Genomic DNA, 22,201 nt, shown 5'->3' with positions numbered 1-22,201 from the left:
ACTGGCCAAGGTACAAACCCTGAAAAGAGGGGGAGAGAAACCCCCAAACTGAGAGAACCCACAGAATCCCAGACCCAGGGCACAGCTGAGGTAACAGCAGCGAGTCGGTTCTAGCTTGTGTCACACAGACTTGCAAATATTACCCAACATTAGGAAATAAAACAAACCCCAAAACAACACCCAAACCCACACAGCCACGCAGCCCCCAACAGAAGAATTAAGACAAGCTAGTGAGAGAGGCATTCTCAGAGGGTCTGTACAGCTGAGCTCTGCTTCGTAAATTAACGTAAGGAATCGGTTTCTGGTTGTACTCTTGTTTAATGTAGAAATGAAGCATCACAAAAAAAAGACCTGTTGTGCTTTTTGGCATTTTCCACTGACCCCTGCGACCTGTACAGTAAGTTGTGTTCTCCAGAAACAGAAAATGGAACTGGACTGGAATACAAAACTCTTCACTGGTATGAACACGGTATGGCCTCTGTTAGCAGAGAAAGAGCCTGTGGGAGAGGGAAGGAGGAGTGGCTACAGCAGAGCAGAGCGGGTGGAGCTGTGGCACTGCCAGGAATCTCTGCAGAAGCTCACTGGGTACAGACAAACCATCAATTCACTTCCTAGCTCTGGATCTATCACATGGATATCGCTTGCACTGATCAGACACCTAAATGAGAGAGTTCTATGTCAAAGTGAATGCAGGGGCAGAACTATTAAATTAAAGCCACTGGTCCAAAAGCGGTTTCTAGCAGGCTGGTCCACCGTGGTGTCCTGGTCCTGCTCAGGGGAGCACTGGTGGTGGCACCGAGGACACTGCGCTTGCTGGTCTATGGGATCTGTACTGGTCCAGTTCAGGGCATCCACAACAGCACAGGTGGCACTCAACGAGCGGATGGTGCTCTCCAGAGTGGGTCTTTGCCACTTTTCTTGGTAAGGCAGCAGCCAAGGCCAGCACATCTCCCTTTGCTGGCTATTTACCATGAACTTTGCTACAATGATACAGCAGCAAGACCTTTCTCCTACAGCTCCTCAGAGTACAGCTTTTGTTCTCTGTGAATCAGCAGAAAGCTCTCGATGAAACCTTCCATCTGTAATAAGAATGCAACTCTTTTGAACTCAAACAGTTTTATTTAATGTTTTCTTGCAGACTTTCTGCAAAGTAGCTTCTTTTGAAAGAAGAGAGAGAGAAGGGGGTTTTTTGGGAATACCAAGTTAAAAATGTGAGCCGAACTAAACATGCCATACACATGCTGAGAGGAATTTAACACACATTCATCCGTATGGGCACTCTTCAGTAGACTGGACCAGTGTTTCAACGCAAATTCCAGCCCCCAGAGAACTACATGGTTTAGATTTCACAGTATGACTTTTCCCCCTGTAACCTGGGGGAAAAAACCTTAACTGGTTAATTGACCAAGTTCTTAGCTGCTCTGTCCCTCGAGGTTCTGAGACATCAGAAAAGACTGGACCACTTCTTCCGTGGACTGGGGGCTGGTGCTGACGTCCTCCAGCGCATCCGTGACCGAGAACTGCCGGTCCCGCAACCGGTTCCAATTGGCCAAAATGTTGTGGTACTCAAACACCTTCTCGTAATTGCCAATGGAATTGTACAGTTTAATGAGACCTCTGTAGTCGTATTCAAGTCCACTGTATCCTTCACCAAAAAGCTTCTTTCCTAGAGAAACCCAAGAGGAAAACCAAATTGAGAGGTAAGATCTCCACAGGCTGCATCTGAGTTATCAGGTTATTTTTACCAACAAAATTTGCCTACACTCTCCACTCATGTTCCAGCCACAGAATGTTGTCTACAGATTAACAGCCAAGTTATTTTCTAAAACCTTAAGTTTCCTGTAGTCACTTACCAATTGCTATGGATCTCAGATAAAGCTTTTCAGCATTTTCATACTGGTTCATGTCATAGTTGTAGAGGGAGGCGAGATGGCCCACGGAGAGGGCAACTTCATAATCCTCCTGCCCTAGGAGCTGCTCCTTGATCTGGATGGCCTTGATGTGCATTTCCTCTGCTTCCTGTCAGGGCCAGATCCACACAGGTCAGTCAGACACCACTCACCACCCCACAAAAAGAGGGGAAAGTTAGTTTAAATAAACTTAACTAAGTAGCAGCTCAAACAGTAGCAATTTGTAACAGCCAAAAAGCAACAAAGCCAAACATAAACAGAGTTCTCCAAATTCTTAAGTGAAGGGGAACCGCAGATTGCAGCACCAAGCTCTGTCACCCTCTGAGGCCATCATCCATCTCCATGGATTATTTTTGCACAAAGCTTTTGGGGTGAAAGATAAAGCACAAGTTTTCCAAGCACAGAACTACCAACTGAACTTGGGAATTGTGGACACTGAAACCCCTCATTTGTAGGGACAGATTTCAGCTGTTGTGCAGATTTCAGGTCAGGAGTAAAGTCTTACCTTGAACTTCCTCATGGACTGATACAGTCTGCCCAGGTTGCCGTAGTGTTTGGCTGTTTGCACGTTGAACTCCCCAAAGGCTTTTTTAGCCAACTGGAGCGAGGAGAGGTGCAGGTCATGAGCCTCCTGGAGCAGCCTCTGCTCTGTCTCCTTGTTGTGACAGTCTATGGCAATCTCCTCCAGGATGAGTGCTGGGGGCAGGAGACAGGATCTGTTACTGTGCCCACACCCAGCTCAGAGCCAGGGGACCCACCTGGGGACACAGCCCACCAGGCTTTGTGTCTGTCACCAACTGCTGGCACACTGCTGTGTCAAGTTCCCCACGCATTTTTATATTCTTTAATTTCAACCCCCCCACTCCAACTCATCTGGCTAAGGTTGGTTTTTTTTTTTGGTATTTTACGAGTGTGCTGTAGACACCAAGGACTACAAACACCTCCACTGAAAAAGAAAACTCAAGCTACATTGCCTGGGAGGGACCAGGATGTGCACATCCAAATGATTCAAACAAAGGTTACTACCTTTCACTCTCTTCGAGGAGGCCAAGAGGAGATGGTCTTCTGGGAGAATGTGAGTGATAATGCCAATAGCACGTTCAGCATGGAATCTGGGAGAGTTAAAATCAAAAATTAGAAATATTAATGCAACGAATAGCTTTCTTCATTTACAGCACTAACTGTGCTGCTGCGTGTTGTACTCACAGTGCATTGTCAAATTTCCCAGAGCTGTACTGGTGAACATATGAAGAATAAGCCAAGTCTTCATGAGCTGTAGCTACGTGGATGTTTTTACCTCCAAATACCGACTGCCGGATATCGAGCGCTGTCTGCAAGGGTTCCAAAACCAAAATTTCATCAGTTAACACAGGAAAAAAACCCCCAAATTCAGCTCTATGATGAATCTACTGGCTCTGAAATTCTCTACATATTTGAGACACTAGTTACATAAAAGACAGGAGTCAGAGGAAGACAAAGAAAGCAAAACCCCACAGCTGGCAGTGTTTGGGGCTTTTTAAAACACCACGACTGCAGTAATGAAACCAACTATTCTCTATCTCCATAAATTAACTACAACATCTGAGAGATGAAAACCATCAAGAGAAACAAGTCCTGCTGCCTACCTGATAGATGGCAACAGATTGGCAGATATTGTCTACGTTGAGCAAGTAAAATCCGTAGTCTAGTAGCGTGTCAGAGTATTTGGGGTGCTTGGCTCCAAAATGCTCCCTGCAAACACACTTCCATTACAAACTGAGGCCAGCTGAGTACAATTTTAGAAGGGTTTTTTCTGCAATGGCCCTTACCTGGCAAGGTACACGGCATGCTTTATGAGCTGCTCAGCCTTCTTGAACTCCCGTTTCACCACACAGGCCTGGGCAGGGGAAGGGAAGCACGTGAGCAGCTGTGCCCTCACAGCTCAGCCCCCCAGACACTGCCACACTTACTCCTGGTTTTCAGTCCAAAATACCATTGTGGCTATTCAAGGACTTTTTGGTTATTTAGGAAAAGGAGCACGGCATCAATAAACTTATTTTATGCTGCCTGACTGAAGGGATTGTGCTGTTCCTAGTCCAGACCAATGAGGGATCAGAGCCCTTCCAGGGAAGTCCACAGGTTGGCACAATGGTCCCCTGTGCAGCTCCAACTCCATTTCAGAAAGACACAAACAGAAACAAACTCCCCCACCCATTCTGAGACAAACACAAACAACAATCCTTAGGGCCCCTGAGGAGAATTCTGGAGGTAACAACCTCTCCTCAGCCATTCTTGGCAGTAATTTAGTACCCAAAGCGACGGGGGGATTTCAGATTCACCTTTGAGGCTTGTCGTAGCACATCCACCACTACTTTTACAGGCAGCCCAACTGTGATCTCCTTCATGGCTTCTATGCACCACTTATAGGCCTGTGGGACAGAGAGGCACCAACACAATGGAAGCTGGAACTTCACAACATTGGAACATTCAAATATTATCTGCCTCTAAAAAGCTGGTCATTTACATTCCAAAATTTAAAATACCCAGTTTGAGTGCCTATGTGTAATGAATTGTTATGTCTTAAAAGACAGACTTAAAAACCATTTTTAAGGTTAATAGTGAATATGTAAGTATTTCATATTAATCTAAGGTTTATATTATGATGACTTTTACAGACAGAACAAGGTATTTTATAATCTTTAAGCAATCTTCACAACTCCCAATGTGCAGGACAACACCCTGCCAGTGAACTTAGGGGTTAAAGGAAAACCAGTTTATGGAGTAGTTACACATCACACAGTGAAGTGAAGTACAAACCAGGTTCTGCTATTAATTTTCAATTACTAAAATAAGCTTTTATGGTATTTCATTTACAGGCGACCAACACATACAGACAAACTAACACCCGTATGCTCAGGTTGGTCCAAGTTCTGTGAAGAGCTCATAGACTGACACAGAACAATCCATGAAAACCAGAGTGGATAAACAAATGTGGCAGTGCCACCCAGGTGCCAGGGAGAGCAGAAGCAGGAGCAGTGAGGCACACCCAGGAGGTGCCAGTGCCAGGAGAGCCCCCAGGGCCTCACCTCGTCGTAGTGGCTCTTGGCGAAGAGCAGCGCGCAGAGCTCCCCGTAGAGCGCCGCCTTGTTGGCCTGCTGCCCGTGCTTGGCCAGCTTGTCCATGTAGGACTGTGCCAGCTTGAAGGTCTCCTCTCCCAGGTGGTACTTGCAGTTCCCGTTCCGAACGTGCAGCAACCTTGGGGGATGCACAGAGAGCTGCTGAGGGAGCTGCAGAAAGCTCTGCCTGCAGCAGCACCGGGGATCTCTCAGGGGACACTCACAGGGCTGGAGCTCTGCCAGCCCAGCACAGACCCTGCCTGGGTCTGTCACACACAGCTGGGCACAGGGCAGGAACTTCTCCTGCTGCAGATGCCACAGGATTTTACCTATGGATACAGATCTGCATTGAACCATTCTGGTGTGTTATTTTCCATAAAATCCATTCTTCTCAATACTGATGAGATTCCATTCCCAAAGCCCTGCCCTACACAGCCTGAAATCCCTCCCACCTCCTTCCCAAAGCGTGGAGCCTCAAGCAGCCACAGTAGGTACAACACAGCTCATTTTCCTGCATCCCTGCACTCTCCTCCCAACCCTGAGTAGCTCCAAGTGGGCATTTCTGTGCATTGGGGGAGGTCTTCATGTAAGCTGTAGCCACATTCATTCCACATGAGAACCAGCTCTACCAGGACAGACCATTTCATTGATCACAGCAACTCAGACATCCCCTGCTCTTCCCTCTCCTATCCTGCTGCTTTCCCATCTGAAGGACTGGCACCCAAACACAGCCAGTAACACCCAGTACTGCTGAAACCTCCTCCTGTTTCTCCAGAGAAGTAACAGTTCCAGCTTGTGGCACTTGTTACAAAGAAAACCAAAGAATTTGTGAGTTAGTGCAGGCTGATGCTCACTGGCTTTAACCAGGTGCATTTGGAATGGGTGTGTGTTGATATTCCAAGCCCCAAGGGCAGAGCTGGATTCCCAGCCAGGGCAGCTGCTCCTGCTCCATGGCAAACACCTGCCAGTGAGCAGACATGGAATTTTGGTGAATTAACCTCCACTGTCCCTGCTGGAAATGTGTCATTAGACAGTGAGTAACAGAGACTGAGCACACAGGCATGGCTTGGGAAATCAGGACAAGACAGCACAGGGAGAACTGCACAGAGGGAAGGGAAGCACCAAGTGAAGCTGCAGTGCAAAGAGGCTCAAACTCTGACTCTGTGGGTTAATGTGCAGGAACTGCATTTTAGTCCTGATATCCTACACTGGGCTAAAACTTCCAATCAATTGTTAAAGGGGAAGGAGTGAACAGTGAAATTTTTGCTCAATTTCTTTTCTAGGCCTGTTTCCTGTTTCCACTCATTCCAAATACAGATTTAAGCTACTGCAGCCATTCCTCCAGTGATACAGCTCAGCTCATCCTAAGAGCTGCCTGTCCAACACTCTCCCCTCTGTTTCCCACCCAAATGCATCACCAAACTCCAACAGTAACAAGAAAGGAAATAAAAGTTTCCATTTTCCTAAGCAGGGCCTGAAGGCAGGCACATGACAGATGTGGATTTGCTGCACAAAGAGAACATCAAAAGAAAAGCCCTTCAAAACCCTGCAAAAGCTACACAAATTCCAGCTCTCCAGTGGGAAACAGCACCATGGCTCAACAACAGACAGCAAAAAGCAACACCCACATTTTTCCTTAAATAAAGCCTCAGAACCAAACACGATGTACAAGTGCATTGTGTGCCTGGTCACAGGAACGTTCCAGCAACAAGAGACAGGAATTATAAAGAAACAAGAGAAGAATTAAGTAAACAGTTTTCCTAAAGAGAAAAAACCATTTTGCCAACACCATTCAGTTGGGAACTGCTCTGCAACATCAAAACCACGGAGCCCAAATCCCATGTAATGGAATAAGCCAGTGGGGACAGCACTGCAATTTAGATAAGCTCCTGGGGAAGATCATATCCAGTGTCTGGATGCTTCAGTGATAGCATCTAGAAACAAAGAAATCTCCCCAAAACCCAAGCTAAACCTAAGCCAATCCTCCAGGATAAGCAGAGTTTATGTGATCCAGTTCTGAGTAACAAAAAATCCTTTATTAATCCAAAGGAATCTTAGGAGATAAAGCCAAGAGGAAGAGAAAAGGCCTCAGGACGTTTATGCTAATGGCTCTGAACCTCCTTTGATGTTTGCAATAACAGCTTTTGGGGACTAACCTCCCCCAACAAACCCAGTCTCTCAGAGCCAACACAGCAGCTTAGCAAGTGTAAAACCACCAGAAGAAAACAATCCAAGAATCAGCCAAATGTGCAACAATGAAGTGGGAGAACCATGTACTTGTGTTATGCACTTGTACCTCTTTGTTTAACACAGAATAATGAGGGAAGGCAAACCAAAAGGAGCACCACACTCCCAGACAAGCAGGCTACAAGCTCAGAGAAACCTCACACCTTCCCAGCTTCTCCACAGAATTTACTACTGCCAGGACAAGGAAACACCAACTTGTGCTTAAATAACACAAAACTTCACACGTTCTTAAACTGTGTTCTATTAATTCTGCAACTCCCAGAGCTTTGACTTGCCAAAGAAAGTGTCATACTTTCAAAAGCTGGATTTGAATTTTGTTTCCTTAAAACTCCCCCCAGCTCCAGTGCAAGCCCAGTGTGAGAGCCTCCTGCAGTGGGATCAGGTGGTAACACCACCACTTGCTCTCGAGCTAAAAGGCAGTAAGCTGAGTCTAACAACTGCTCTGTGCCATACAAAGGTGTTCAGATTTTACAGATTCAGCCCTTCCCAAAGTGTTTGAGTTCTTGCAGGTTGATACAATTCCAAACCAGCCATGCTGAGGGTGTGGAAGATGCCAGAACATTTCCCACTGCCCCTGCTGCCCAGAGGGGTGATGTCCCAGCAGAGCTCCCCAGGAACAAGGGAAGTCTCTAAGAACAGAGCCAACACCCCAGGTCAGGAGGGCTCATTCTAACACAGGGTGCTTTCTTCCAGCACAGAATGAAAATCTCTTTCCACACTACTGTCCAGCAGAGACAGTTCCCTTTTTTCCCTCCCTTTCTTTCCCTTCTTTTCATTTCTATTTGGAGAAGGTGACAGTTATTTTTAAGCAACTTCTCCAGCTTGTCAAAGAGCCTGATGCAACGAGAAAACTTTTTTTAGATTAATTAGAAGGCAAAGGACCAAGCAGTAACCGAGGCTCTATGTCCATCACTCCCCAGTTCTAGGAAGCTGGATACATGTGCCCAGGCTCCTGGCATCATTTCTGGAATGCCAGCCAGCAGAACCAGGCAGAGCAGCGTTGCCATGGCCCTGGGGCTGGCACAGGACAGCAGCAGCTCTTGGCAAAGCCTCTTTACTCTTCGTGTTTGCCCAGCCATAAACAAGATGCAGGGCTTTTTTTGGAGCAGCTTTCCAAACAAGTTTTGCTCTAGATTCAGATAAATACAGCACATGCTTTGTTCTTTGTTAGAGCAGCTAAAAATAAAAAAAAAATCCTACTTTAACTCTGCCCTGCAGCCTCCAGGTGCCCATGGGCACTTCTGGAGTGGGCAAAAACAGCCTGGTCATGGTGAGAGCAACAAAACCCAGCCAGCTCCTGCCTGCAGCTCATCACACCTCCACACACAGGGGGAAGAGCAAGAGAGGCCTCTGTCAATGAAATGTGAACCTCTGCAGGCCCTGAGGAACAAGGCAGCTTCAAAACTCTAACAGCAAAAAAACCCCAACTTTTCTAAATATTTTCAGCTGTAGCCAGAGGTGCCCACAGGATTAGGACTCCCAGATCTTTACGCAGGCCCAGAGCTAAGCACTCAGCATGGAGCAAGAAAACTTGCTGGACCTGGAATCAGGAAAAGCAAGTTCTGCCTTTATTTCTGCTCAATGGTATCTATGTTGTTTGCATTAGGATTTGGCAAATTCTCTTTGCAGTGAATAGAACTTCAGCAAAGTCCAACTCAGAACATTCCTTCACGTGCAAAAATCCTTGGGAAACAAGAACTGCTGGACCACTTTTATTATCCAGCAGTGTTACCCATGAGAGATTACACATGACAGCAAAACTTTGGGGTTTTTAATCCATTGTACTGTGCTGCCAACTTAGAAGCTGAAAATCCAGGGATTAATGTAAAACAAGCACCTCCTGATCTTCAGCTCTAGCCAGGAAAGTGTTTTGGTGCAGCAGAACACTAAAGGAGCATCTGGAGCTGGAGGGCTCCAAGGTTTCCTGGGAATTCAAGGTGAGCTCACCTCACACAACACTCCACAGCACGGAACCAGTGAAGGATTTCATCGTGGAGGGTGCACAGCTGAAGGCAGGAAAGGAAAACCTTCTCAGCATCACTGTACCAGCCTGCATCTGACAGGAACCCCCCTGCAAAAAGCAGCAACAAACAGCAATTTGAAGAGCAAGACACATTTTCAAGAGAAAAAGGGTTTGCTCAGGTCTTGCAAGACGATCACTTATTTCATGGACCTGCTTCTACAGACAGAAATCCTGTCAAGGTCAAACCCTCCTGACCTGGAAAGGATGAAATATAAGAAGAGAATTCTCCTACAGCTGAAGGAAATCATGCTTTGGTTTAGGATGTTTTTTTGGTATTACAGAGTTTTCCTACAGATTTCTGTCAAAAAACCCCAGAACTTACCTACACTAAAATCATGCAAATTCCTCATCACATCTGCCAAGCAATTTTAACCCTAAAGAGTTTGAACTAAAAAGTCTATACATCCTTAGATATTAAAATCCAATATATTTCTTTTAAGACACCAAGTACCTTTCTAAAAATGCCATTCCAAAACACACAGTACTTTAAAAGGCCTATCTTTAACAGGAAAAAATTAATGCTACATTAAGTGAAACTTGCAAAAGAGAAAGCAAAGAGCCCATGAGCAGCAGTTACCTAAAACAAAGCCAATCTGGATTGCTTTTTCTTTCACAGCAGCATCTGACTCTGCAATGTAGGAGCACCGTCTGCTGAAGGAATAGGCCAGGACAGAAGCAACCTTGACTCCATGGTCCATCAGAGCCTGGAAACAGTGATGGAGCAGATGTCTGCAAGAAAGAGAAGCAGAGTTTGGTTACACACAAAGGTTTGAAAGCAGTCAGTTGGCTCTCATGAATTCCAAGGACAGAAATGAAGCCCAAGCCCCCCTCCAACCCAAAGCAGATCAGTGCAAGCCCTCCTGTGAGGCTGTAGCTGATGGATCCCAGGCGTTGGGTGATCCACACCAAGTTCTCTACAGGGACACCCTCCCTGGGAGCCAAACACAAGCTGCCCTCACAGGATCAAAACTGGAGAGAGCGTTTCCAGCTCAGGGCCACCAGGGAGGAGGCCCCAGACCGCCCATCCCTCCCCCAGCACTCCCCACAAACGAGCAGTGATGGCTCCATTAACACCACACACACCAGGGGCGGGACCAGCGGCTGAAGCCTCAAAGCTCATCCCGGTTACAGAGAACCTGATCTCAAACAGTCAAGGTCTGTAACTCCACAAATTGGAATATTTAATGACAGGAAAACTCTTCAAACTGGGGCAATCCTATCAGCTTCCCTCAGGATCTGCTGAATCAGCAGGAAACGGGTGTGTGACTGCTGCTGCCAGGGACTCCGGGCACGACCTCTGGTGTTGAGGAGCTGGGAGGGTTTGCACAGTTTGCTTTTTCTTGTTTGTGCCTTTTTTTAACATCTCTTCCTAGATGGAGAGATTGAGAGCTGAAATGAGAATTATTGATCTATTAAGATACTCACCTTTTATCTAAAGCTCGTAGCACCTTTGCAAAAACTTCTAGTTCACAAAATTCACTACCCAGCTGGCACAAGCGGCCCTGTTGGTAAAGCTGAAAAAAACAAAAAACAGGGAAATTTATCTTAATATGCAAGATTGAGCTTTTCTGGGAAACTCAACTTACTAGCAGAGACAACTTAGATGAAACCTAGACTTTAAAGCACCAAAATTCAGCAGGCTAACAAGTTCCTGTATCAGAAAATTTCACCTCAGGAGCACAATTGAATTGTTAAAAACTGGGCTATCAGAGAGCCATAGATGGTTTCAAGGTTTTTTTTTAATCTGTGGATGTATTTCCAGGTGTTTGTGCCCTGCAACACCAAAACACTGCCACATGTGAGCTGCAAATCCAAGAAAAAAGCAAGAAACTACTGAAGTCAGCAACAAATACAATTGATAGTTGTGATACCAACTGCTTTCAGAACATGTTTAAATAACACACAAGCTAGGATGCAGCAATGCAAATATGTCAGATAAAAATAAACCCAAAGCCACAAGTTCTGCAAGGGATCACTCACCAATGCCAGCACTACAGACAGGCACCTGCCCCTCCCCATTGACACCTGAGCTGCCACAGGTGACTCCCCCACCAGCAAGTGGGAAAACTGGAGCCTGTTCATGCATTTATCAAAAGCACTGGCTTGTTTTAAGCCCACAGTGATTTGTGCCTGCAGATAAGCAAATTTATCAGCTGAGCTGCTCACAACAAACCACAGACTGTTGTCCATGCAGTGCATGGTTAAGTTCTGCCACATCAGGCTATAAATGCCATGGATTCACCCAGGTACAAAGGGACTGTGCAAATAAACGTCAGAGAAATCCATTGGGAACGATTCATTCTCATTATCCTGAAGGCCCTGACCCACAGATGAGCACAGGAGGGTACAGGACCTAAGGAAGCAGCACTCCACACCTGCCACAGGCACCATCAGTGCTTAAATGAAAACATTCATATTCCTCCCAGTTTTAATAATGCCTTCAAATGCTTCCAGTGATAAGCATCTGGTGCCTGGTTCACCTTTTTCTCCACAAACACTGGGAGCTGATGAATTAATATTCCAAACACAGCACGTGAGAACATCTCCAGCCAGAAATTTAGTTCAAGTCAACTCTTATAAAGGCACACAACACTGACTCTAGAGCACAGCAAATTTATTATTTTAACAACACAACCTACAAAAAACACTTCAAAACCACTTTGACCTAATAATGTCAATTGCCAGAAATGAATGTTTTCCTCTTCGTTATCTATTTTGCTGAGGGAAAATAAAAAAAAAAAAAATATGGAAGTCTTTCAAAAACCAGAGCAAGTTTACATGCAAAGTTACTGCTGAGATAAAGCAGCGTGTCCCTGCACTTCAAAGGGATCAGAGCCCCTGCTGGAGCTGGATTCTCTCTGGCATTGAAGGAACAGGCAGGCTGCTGTATTTAAAAGCCACAGTCATGGTTAAATGTTCTCATTCCTTCAGCACAGCTGTCTCATAGCAAATGCTCTATAAAACCTAAAATGTACTTGCTGCAGTAAAAAACCCCAAAAAGCAGCTGTTTAAATTGCCTGGTATTCCATGCTCAAAGTGAAGGTGGGCATGCCATCAATAATTGATGAGATCGTTTCTGGAGGAAGCTTAGACACATCCCCAAAGCACTGTAGCAGGATTTAAGGCAACCAAAAACACCATCAGGTTTCACAGTGCTCAAGTACAGTATCATCACTCCCTCCCACCACCTCCCAGTACCAACCCAAAATCCCAGAGATTCCTGGTTTATCAAAAATTAACCACAGTAAGACTTTGAGAAATTTATATATTTATGAGGTTATATAAACACTTCTTGTAAGGAGAGAATCCCTCTTCCAAGAGATTCTGAGACTGCCAAGGAGTAAATGGCCTGGTGGGGTGGGAGGGAGGGGGAAGGTCCCACAGGACCCTCAGTTTTGGAACATCAAAAATTTCGGGCACATGTCAAGTTTGGCTCGGGCCCCAAAGTCCAAGCTGCAATTTTTCACTGCTCTGACTTGAAATACAACATCTTTGGGACTTTCACTATCCCTGTAACCCCTTCCCTCAACATACTGGCAAACATTTTGAGGAATTAACTCAGCTGGAAGCCTCTTGGAACTGTTGTGGCTGTTACAGCAATATTTTCAAACAAAATTTGACATGGAAATAGTGAGTATACATCAAACTGTGAAGTAATTCCAGGAGATCCAGTAACACTCATTGAGAAGTAGTTGGGAAGACTGAAGAAATGGTTCTCTGGTTAAAGCTCCAGAGAGACAGAGTTCCTGACCACAGCCTTGCTACATAACATGAAAACAAAACAAAACACTGATTCAAGAAAAACATGCCCTGACATGAACACAGAGCTTTGGACTTCTAAAGAACTATTCTGTTCTGAAGAGAGAAATGTCTTTCAGACACCAGCTTAACCTATTTGGAACCTACCAGGGATTTGTTTTTCTTTAACTATGGAAAAATGACTCAAAGCCTGCAAGGTGACTTCCAACTCCACCAGCTCACCCATGAGTTCTGGCACTGAGGACAGGTATAAATTTAATATACAGGTGGATGATTACAGCCATGCCCAATCCAGCTGTTGTGCACAGCTGTGAGAAACTCACCACAACCCTTCTTAGGAGCTAAGGCTGAATGTTGAATTGCATGTCCAGGTGGGTGTGTCACAAAAGCTGCACATTGTGGTGTCCCCAGCTGAACATATTAATGACATTAACTTGTAACTTCATTATTACTTCATCTTTCTATTAAAGTTCTTGTCTTTCTCCCTCTGGGTAGATTAAGCTAAAAAAACAAACAACCAAACTTTCTTTAAACATAATAAAAATATTTTAAAAAAAATTTTAAAGCAGATGGGGGTTAATTCCAGCCAGCTGTACAAGGATCCTCTAGAAAAGGAACTGAAGAAGACGCAACTTGAAAAATATGCTCCTGTTGCTCCAGTTTGGAAGAGGGTTGAAAAACATAGATATTTCAGTAAGAATTACAGAGGAGATCCAAGAAGCTCCCCAGGATGTTTTGTAATGCCTAATCATGTCTTGGAGTATCAGGCCAGACTGGGGAAGGACAGTGTGCTTAAGAGACAGCAGAATTTGGGAAAAAAGTTGGGCTGAAATCACCATCTTCCTTCCCCACTCAACAAAGAAGGAAAAGGTTTTCCTGAGTCAACAGTTCACTGAATCAATCTGTTGACAAAGACTCATTACCAAAAATAATCAGTTTGAAGTTTAGGTACATTCCATGCTTTTAAACCAATTTCCAAATAATCTACAAACCCTCTGGAGAAGCTTCTACTGGATATGGTTCAAGGCATTAAAAAAAAAAAAAAAATTCCAGCTCTCCTTGGAAAGCACAATGCCAGCTACCAGGCTGATCTGTACAAACCTCAATCAAGTAAATAACCAAGAAAAAACCCCACTGTTACTGAACTAGCATGAATTCAGAGACAGTTTCTAGATCCTAATGCTTGCACACCCCAAATGCTCCCACCTGCTCTGCTCTCTGGGCCACAGCAGCAGAGTTTGTGCTCCAGAAGGGAGACAAAGTCTGAGCCTCACACAGGTGTGATTCTCCTCAGGAACTGGGAAAACCCAGCCTGCTTGGAGCTCAATCAGCCCAGAGGAAATGAAGTGGAAATGGGAATTACTGTTCAGCAGGAGCTCAACACCTCTGGTCGTGATGTGACCTCATTATCTCAATTATGATGAGTTCTGGTGTCTCAGACTCAACAAGGTTTCTGAAAAGGTAAGGAAGATACCAGGATGAGGAAACATGCCCCATAGATAGAGGTTAAAAAAGGAAAAAAAAAAAAATAACGCAGTCTGAGTAGTACAAGTTAGAAGGCAAGAAGTTTCAAACCAGTAAAGATGTAACAAGGAAACACAGTTCAGTTCACATCTAAATTTAGACTGCAGAAATAAGGCATGTGTTAATAACTGGCAAAAACTCATGAGGTAATGATTCTTCACTGTGAGGCTTTAATTTGAAGAGGTGCTAGAAGGAGCTGATTGAAGCCCAGCAGTGCAGCCCTGCTGCACACTCTGCTCCTGCCAGGTGACAGAGAGGTTGTACATGTGTGAAGTCATCACTGTTTCCCACACACACATTCAATTCCTAACCCCAAAACCACAGCAGAAGCAGGGGAGCTCAGCCTCTGTGAGCTCACCCTGGGGGTCAGAGCAGAAGCCCCTCAGAAAGCTCTGGGATGCTCTGCCTCCCTCACACGCTGCGTTGTGACCTTGGCTGTACTTCCCCAGGCAGGGAAGCTCAAAACTGAAGCAGCAGCACAGCCACTCTTCATTTCAGGGGGAGTTCACCTTCTCCCTCTCATCAAACCCCCTGGAGACCAAAGCCTTGGGACAAGCTTGCTGTATTCTAATGGACAGGAATGGAGCTTGCAATGATTCTCCATCAGTAAACTCAAGCTCTGCTGCAATGCAGAGAACTGATGTTCTGCTGCTTGTTGTCAACAGTCAGCAAATTCCTGTTTGTTCATTTTCTTTAGTTCAAAGAATACCTAAATGTGACAGAAACCAAATTCATGTCATCTCCAACTGCTCCTGTGGTTAATGATCTCACCAGAAAATGTTCCAAGAACAAATTATTTTCAAGAAAAATCAATTGGAAGGAAAGAGAAACAAGCCAGAAAAGCCATTCCAAAAGGACAACGAGCATGGGATGAAACTCCTTGTTAACCAATCCAAGTCCAAGATGAGGCTGGCACTGGGCAACTGCAACAAATACCTGGGACAGAAACACTAAAGCAGCAAAGCACCTTGAGAATCAAAGTCATGAGATAATTATGCAAAATAAGAGTATGAAGCAGAGGCACAGGGGGAAAACATGAAATCTGTACAAGACACTGACTAGAGAGTTCAAAACCTGACTTCTGCCAACAACCTTGATTCTTTATAGGAACACCCTTTCTCAAAACATTATCCTCATCCCAACAAACTACAGAATATAATAAGTTGATTTTTTCAGAGATTTTGGTGTGGTTTTTTTTTTGGTTGGTTGGGTTCTATTGTTTTGGGTTTCCTGGGGTTTTTTTTTTTTGACTTGCAGTTTATTCCAGCTGTCACTACTTTTTAATACACAATTTTGGCATTTTGTTCATATGCTGAGTCTGGGTTATGTGACATCCAGAATATTTCTTTCTTTGACTTCTAAAACCTACACACCCTCTCTCTCATCCTCTCCCCCCCCAAAAAAAAAAAACCAAACCAAGAGAATCTAACTAGTTTAACTGGGAAAAAACCCAACCAGGATACACACAAACCTCGCAAACAACCAAAGGAAACAAAGTATTATATGGGTGCACATTTTTATTTTTCCCCCCCAGAGGCAGGTGTTACTTGTAACAACACTAGGCATTAAAACACAGGTGTCATTAATAAGACTTTTAAATATTTTGTAGCTCAAATGTAGGCTCAGAAATTTCCAGGACATCCTCACAAGCATCCTGCTCTGCCTCTTAATTTTCTAATGGTTGCAAGGAAAAGTCAAACAGTGCTTGGAAAAAGAGATATGCAGTGATAGATACCCTGCTGAAGCAGAGCAGGTTTGTTGTTTTACCACAATCATGATTATTTGATAGTGCCTTGTTTTAAGCTTTAGTCACTGCTTGAGAATGCTCCAGCAAGATAAATATGCTCAGTATGAGGAACCTGCCTGTTGCTGTCACCTTGCAGCAGAACCCACTCCTTACCAAAGCCACAAGAACATCCTGCAGCTATCCCAGAGCCATTCCCCACTCAGGTCCATAAGGCACATCCCAGGAGTTATCAATTCTAGAGGATGTTGAGGAAAAACAAATTGGATTTGTTAAGGAGTGAGAAATAAAGGCAGTAAGTTATGACAATAGAGCCAAACCCTGGACTAGAGGGTGTCCTGGGGAACAACACCAAGACACTGCTGGTATTTTTTTCCCTTTTAAATAGCAGCACATTGACTGTCTCTGCTGGGGTGTCTCACCTCCAGCTTCAGAATCGACCTAGACATGTTGGCAAATCTGGGCCAGCCTGGCAAATGTTAAGCATTAATACAAATAAATATGATGAAAACATTTTTGTACAGCTACAGACAATCACCATCCACAGATCAAAACAAAATCTGACTGGTATCACCTTTTATTTTTTTGCAAAAATCAGTGGCAGCTTCTCAAGCACCACAAACCATGACTAATACCTAGATAAAAAACTATTACTTACAAGTTATATGAAAGATTGAAAACATGTTTTATTCCTTTTACTCATCACAGACTGAAAGTAATACAGGATGCTAACAAACAACTGACACCCTCCAAAACAGCAGCAACAAACACTATGTAGTCAAACAAATATTTACAAGTCTTCTAGTCTTACTCCAGAGACTGTTAATAGCTTTGGAAATTCTGCCTTAAAGAACTCAGTGCTCAGGACGTATGGAATATGGCTCAGCATGATGAACTGGGATTTAATATCCACCTGATATTCAAAATAACTACCCAAGCCAAAACAGCACAAGCACCACACACACTGTCAGAGGGATGTGTCCCCAGCCCAACCTCATTCAGCCACCCCAAATGGCACTTCTGATGCTGCTGTGTCCAAACAGAGACCCAAGAACCAGTCACCAAGTGTCCTATAACTGCACAGAGAATCACAGGAGGGTTTGGGGGGGAAGGGACACTGAAGCAGCTCCATCCTGCCAAGGGCAGGGATGCCATTCTCTAGACCAGGTCACTGCAGGCTCCAGCCAAGCTGGTTGTCCTCCACAGAAAAGGTGACACTGAGGACGTGGAAGCCCAGCCCACTCTTGCAGCCACAGAACACTCACTGCAGGCATGGCCCAGTTTGGTTTATTCTGTGTGAGGACATCCCACAGATGAGGGTTGGTAAGAGGAATACCAGTGTCCTTTACACAGTTCAAAAACTGCTGGGAAAGCACAGAAATTACAGGAAAAGCAAGGGGGAAAAGCTTTAAATTGTCAGAGAACAGGTTTAGATTAGAAAAAGATGTCTGAGGTGGGTGAGGCCCTGGCACAGGGTGCCCAGAGCAGCTGTGGCTGCCCCTGCAACCCTGAAGTGTCCAAGGCCAGGCTGGAGAGGGCTTGGAGCACCTGGGACAGTGGAAGGTGTCCCTGCCATGGCAGGGGGTAGAATTAGACAGGCAGAAAGGTCCCCTCCAACCCAGACCAGGCTGTGATTCCAGGCAACTGCTGTCATTAAGAGCAACTGTACTGCCCCTAGAACACAAACACTGGTTTGGGGACAGGCACTTATCACCTTTATCATCATCTGCCCAGCAAGATGACAAACACAGGTACCCCCCAGCAGAAGAAACACGCTAGAGTCTCCTCAGAAATCAGATGTGCTGCTGGATCTTCTTCAGCATGGAATAACTCCAGGTGAACCTGATTCAAAGCAACCACTAAAGAGTGCTAATAAAAGCATAAAAAAATCAGTGATCTATTAAGCTCACCTACAGTTAAGTTTTTAAACAGCTGGGAATAACACATCCTTGCACATTTCTATCATCAGAAGGAGGTTTTGTTCCATGCTTTCAAAAACCACAGAGCACCATCCTCTCACCTGAATGAAAATGAGAATAGGCGATGCCAAAGAAGTTTATTTATCAATGGTCATACTTATTAACAGCTGAAAGTCACCCCCAAAACAGCCTTCCACATTGTCATTTTCATATCTCTAGCCTTTAGCTGATGTGTCAATCACATCATTATCTGTGAGCATGCTCATATGTCATAAAAGTGAGTTTCCATCCTTCTTAGCACCTAAGGCAGACATGAAATAACCAGGACACAGAAAATGTACATGTCTGTTTCAATGCCTGAAAAGCAATTTCCCTGTCCCCAGTAGATACTACTACTCTCCATGTATGCGATGGGTCATTACCCCTGGTTCATAAAGATTAGACTAAAGATTTACTTCATTTAAAAACACCTAAATTTTTAGAAATCTGCTGGCAGAGGAAAGGAGGGTTATTCCTCATCGTAGGTTTTTGGGTGTTTTTATAGACATTGTTTCTCTCCTGATGAATGCTCATTTCCAGCTGTTCCTGCACATGAATGAGATGCCTGTTTAGTGGACAATAAGAAATTAATGGACCATCTCAGTGCACCTTTTACACCAAATCCGTATATTCCAGGGGCAGCTGAACGAGGAACAGCCCTTTCACCATGGAATAATTTAATGCTAATAAAACTACAGCATTAAACAACTGTCAGTTATTTCCATCTGTCTCCTACCAGCTCATTTATACTCGACCACAGCAAACTGCTCCCTCAACCACTGACATCACCGTATCCAATTCATTACAACAAAAAAAAAAAAAAAAAAAAAAAAAAAAAAAAGGGGGAAAGGAAAAAAACATATTCCACAGCCAGCTTGGCTTCATCCTGCCCGCGCCGCCCCCCGATGGCGAGAGGCACCTTCCCCCCACGACCCCCAGGGCCAGGCCCCGTCTCGCGTCCCCCTCGGGGGCTCCCAGCCCCTCACCGCGGCCTCGGGGCGGCTCCCGGGGGCAGCCACAAGGCCCCGGCACGGCCGGAGCCGCCGCTCCTCCAGCCGCAGCTCGAGCGGCCCCACAGGCCCTGAGCCCCCGGCCCGTCCTTCGGGCCGTGCCTGGCACCGGAGAGACCCCTCAGCCCCGCGCCCCCCGCCAGGCCGGGCCCGGGCCGCCCCCCGGGCCGCTTCTCCTTCCACGTCCCGCAGGCCCGGCCGGGCCCGGCCCCGCTGGGCCGCCGCCGTACCTTATAGTACACGTCGAACTGGATGTTCTCGGGCAGCGAGCGGATGTCGCGGCGCCGCGCCCGCCCGTAGCTGTCCACGACAGCCGAGATGGCCGTGTTGTAGAGCGTCTCGGGCACCCACTCCAGCTCCACCGCCGCCATCTTGGCTGTGCGGAGCCGCCTTCCCCTCCCTCCCTCCCTCCGCCCCGCCGCCTCCCGCCTGCTCCGCCTCACGGGGCTCCCGCCGCCTGCCCGCTCCGCCTCGCGCCCCGCGGCTCCCGCGGCCCTGCCCGCTCCGCCTCGCGGGGCTCCCGCAGCCCTGCCCGCCTTACACCCAGCGGCTCCCGCAGCCCTGCCCGCTCCGCCTCACGGGGCTCCCGCAGCCCTGCCCGCCTCACACCCAGCGGCTCCCGCCGCCCTGCCCGCTCCGCCTCACGGGGCTCCCGCCGCCCTGCCCGCCTCACACCCAGCGGCTCCCGCAGCCCTGCCCGCTCCGCCTCACGGGGCTCCCGCAGCCCTGCCCGCCTTACACCCAGCGGCTCCCGCAGCCCTGCCCGCTCCGCCTCACGGGGCTCCCGCAGCCCTGCCCGCCTTACACCCAGCGGCTCCCGCAGCCCTGCCCGCTCCGCCTCACGGGGCTCCCGCAGCCCTGCCCGCCTCACGCCCAGCGGCTCCCGCAGCACTGTCCGCTCTGCCTCACTATCCCCCTCACAGCCTCTTGGCTCTCATCCCCCTGCCCGCCCGCTCTCCATCTCGCCCCGGAGCTCTCAGCTGCCTGCCTGCTCCCTCTCACACCCCGCGGTCCCGCAGCCCTGCCCAGACAGCAGCAGTGGTGCCAGGACATCGTGAGGGAGGCATGAGGGAACAGACTTAGGGGGAAGCAGGGTAGTGCTGTGGGGTGGGGATTTAGGGAGGGTCTGGAGCAGCTCCCTGATGAGGAGAGGCTGAGGCAGCTGGGCCTGGTTAGTCTGGAGAAGACAGAGAGAAGATCTCGTTAAGGCATAATGAGCCGCTCAGAGCTGTCAGAGGATGGTGCCAAACTCTCTCCGGTGATGCCCAGCGACAGGACGAGGAGCAATGGCCTTAAGCTAAACCACAAGTTCCACCCCAACGCGAGGAAGAACTTTGCATGAGGGAGGTAAAGCCCTGGGAGCAAATGGAATCTCCCCCTCTGGGGACATCCCAAACCCACCTGGACACACTCCTGACTCTGCCTTGGAATGGATGGGCTTTAAAGCTCCTTCCAAACCTCTGGATTTTGTGAATCCCTGCAGGCAGCCATGGGGAGTGAGGTGGGATTGACCCCCAGAGTCCACAGCAGCCCGAGGGGCTTCGTCTTTTGGGGCTGAGCACCAAAGATCAAATATCACCCCTCCCACCCTGAGCCCCACCCAGCCCAAACTTCTCACAGAGCGTAAATATCATTTACAGCTCACCTGGGCTAACACCCAGCTAATATTGGGCTTTCCATGACCTCCAGGTGTTTTGGCAGCTCATGCCAGCACTATTTGGGCACCTGGAGTTTGCTGTTACAGGACATAATAATCATAGCTATGAAAGAAATGTCATTATTATAATATTTCATATAATATATGAAATTTCTGTTGCTGGTGTTTTCTTAGCTAACACAGGACTGCAACGGTTCTTTTTAATTTAAAAAAATTATAGGAGGCAGAGCTCCTGCTGTTTTGCTTTGGGCACATTATTTTTAAAACTCAAGTTGTTGCTATTCCTCCCGTTTTTGTGAGAGGACATTATTCTTTGTCCTTTACTTGCACAAAGAAGTGTTATGGGGTGGGAAGAAAGGAATGTGAGATAAACAGACCATGGAAGATTGTTTTGTCCTTTTTTTTTTTTTTTTTTGCCTTTTAGTAGCTTCAATTTTTTTTTTTTTAATTTATTTTCTGAAACGATGAGGATTTATTTCACCTGAGGGAATCCTGTTGGCAATTAGTCCCCCCGGAGGTCGAGGCTATTTAGCTCAGTTATCTTTAGAGGCCTGGTTTGGGAAGGTTGGAGGTTTGTTAAAAGCAGGAAAGAGTTGTTTTTTTTTTTTCAATGAATGAAGAAAAAAGTATTGATAATGTATCAAAAAGGATATTTTTTTAGTTTATAATACCCTTTGTTTTACTTGAAAATAAAGCGTCTAGTAAGATTTCTTAAAAAAAGTAGTGAAGGTAAATATGCTTCTTAAGTACTATGGTAATGGATTTCATCTTTTTGATAAAATTACTATGTTTGGAAAAATGAGCTAAGCTGCACCTTCTACTGCCTGGCAATTTTTTGTAGACAAACCTAGAGTGTGCCCATTCCAAAAACAAATGAATATATCTATGAAGGAAGAATGGTATATAAAGCCTCTCTGGGAGTGTGTTATGGATTCAGTCTGTAACTTATTTTGGTGGAGCCTGAAAAATTGTCTTTATGGCAAAAGCAATTTAGTCTCTATATAGGGGTGGAATTTAAATATACAAGCACTTGTTTTTTATTAACACTGTGTGGTTTGTTGTATTTGTATATTGAACAATTTGATGCTCTTTTATCATAAACAGTTTTTTGTTGTTAAAGGTGTTACAGAGAGTTGGACTGAGGTGGAGTCTTCAGTCACTGTGTTGAGATAGTAGGTAAGCATCAAAATAACATATTTAGCAAAAAAACCTGACTTACAGCAGACTGTTCTATTGAATAATTGGTTCCTCCTTAGTTGTAATGTTTAATTCCT

General features: G+C 46.0%; 1 protein-coding gene across 1 annotated transcript; it reads right to left on the bottom strand.

Annotated features, from left to right (window-relative positions):
* Positions 1-298: 298 nt before the first annotated feature.
* APPBP2 (amyloid beta precursor protein binding protein 2) lies at positions 299-19,665 on the bottom strand. Its single transcript, XM_059866353.1, has 13 exons — positions 19,501-19,665; positions 10,701-10,789; positions 9,853-10,004; positions 9,200-9,323; positions 4,976-5,144; positions 4,229-4,318; positions 3,719-3,786; positions 3,536-3,641; positions 3,117-3,241; positions 2,937-3,022; positions 2,416-2,606; positions 1,854-2,019; positions 299-1,666 (listed from the first exon to the last, which is right to left on the bottom strand). The coding sequence occupies exons 1-13, from the start codon at positions 19,639-19,641 to the stop codon at positions 1,413-1,415; spliced, it is 1,761 nt and encodes a 586-aa protein (XP_059722336.1). The 5' UTR covers positions 19,642-19,665; the 3' UTR covers positions 299-1,412.
* Positions 19,666-22,201: the final 2,536 nt, after the last annotated feature.

This window comes from Haemorhous mexicanus, chromosome 22 (genome assembly GCF_027477595.1).
Source record: "Haemorhous mexicanus isolate bHaeMex1 chromosome 22, bHaeMex1.pri, whole genome shotgun sequence".
Lineage (NCBI taxonomy): Eukaryota > Metazoa > Chordata > Aves > Passeriformes > Fringillidae > Haemorhous > Haemorhous mexicanus.
Note: the sequence above shows the minus strand (reverse complement) of the source record. Positions and strands in the feature narration are given on the sequence as shown.

Coding starts and splice junctions, on each gene's coding strand:
- APPBP2 (XM_059866353.1), bottom strand. CDS start 19,641: ATGGCGGCGGTGGAGCTGGAGTGGGTGCCCGAGACGCTCTACAACACG. Junction 10,005..10,700: donor CTACGAGCTTTAGATAAAAG/GTGAGTATCTTA, acceptor TCTTTCTTGCAG/ACATCTGCTCCATCACTGTT. Junction 9,324..9,852: donor CCAGATTGGCTTTGTTTTAG/GTAACTGCTGCT, acceptor TGCTTTTTGCAG/GGGGGTTCCTGTCAGATGCA.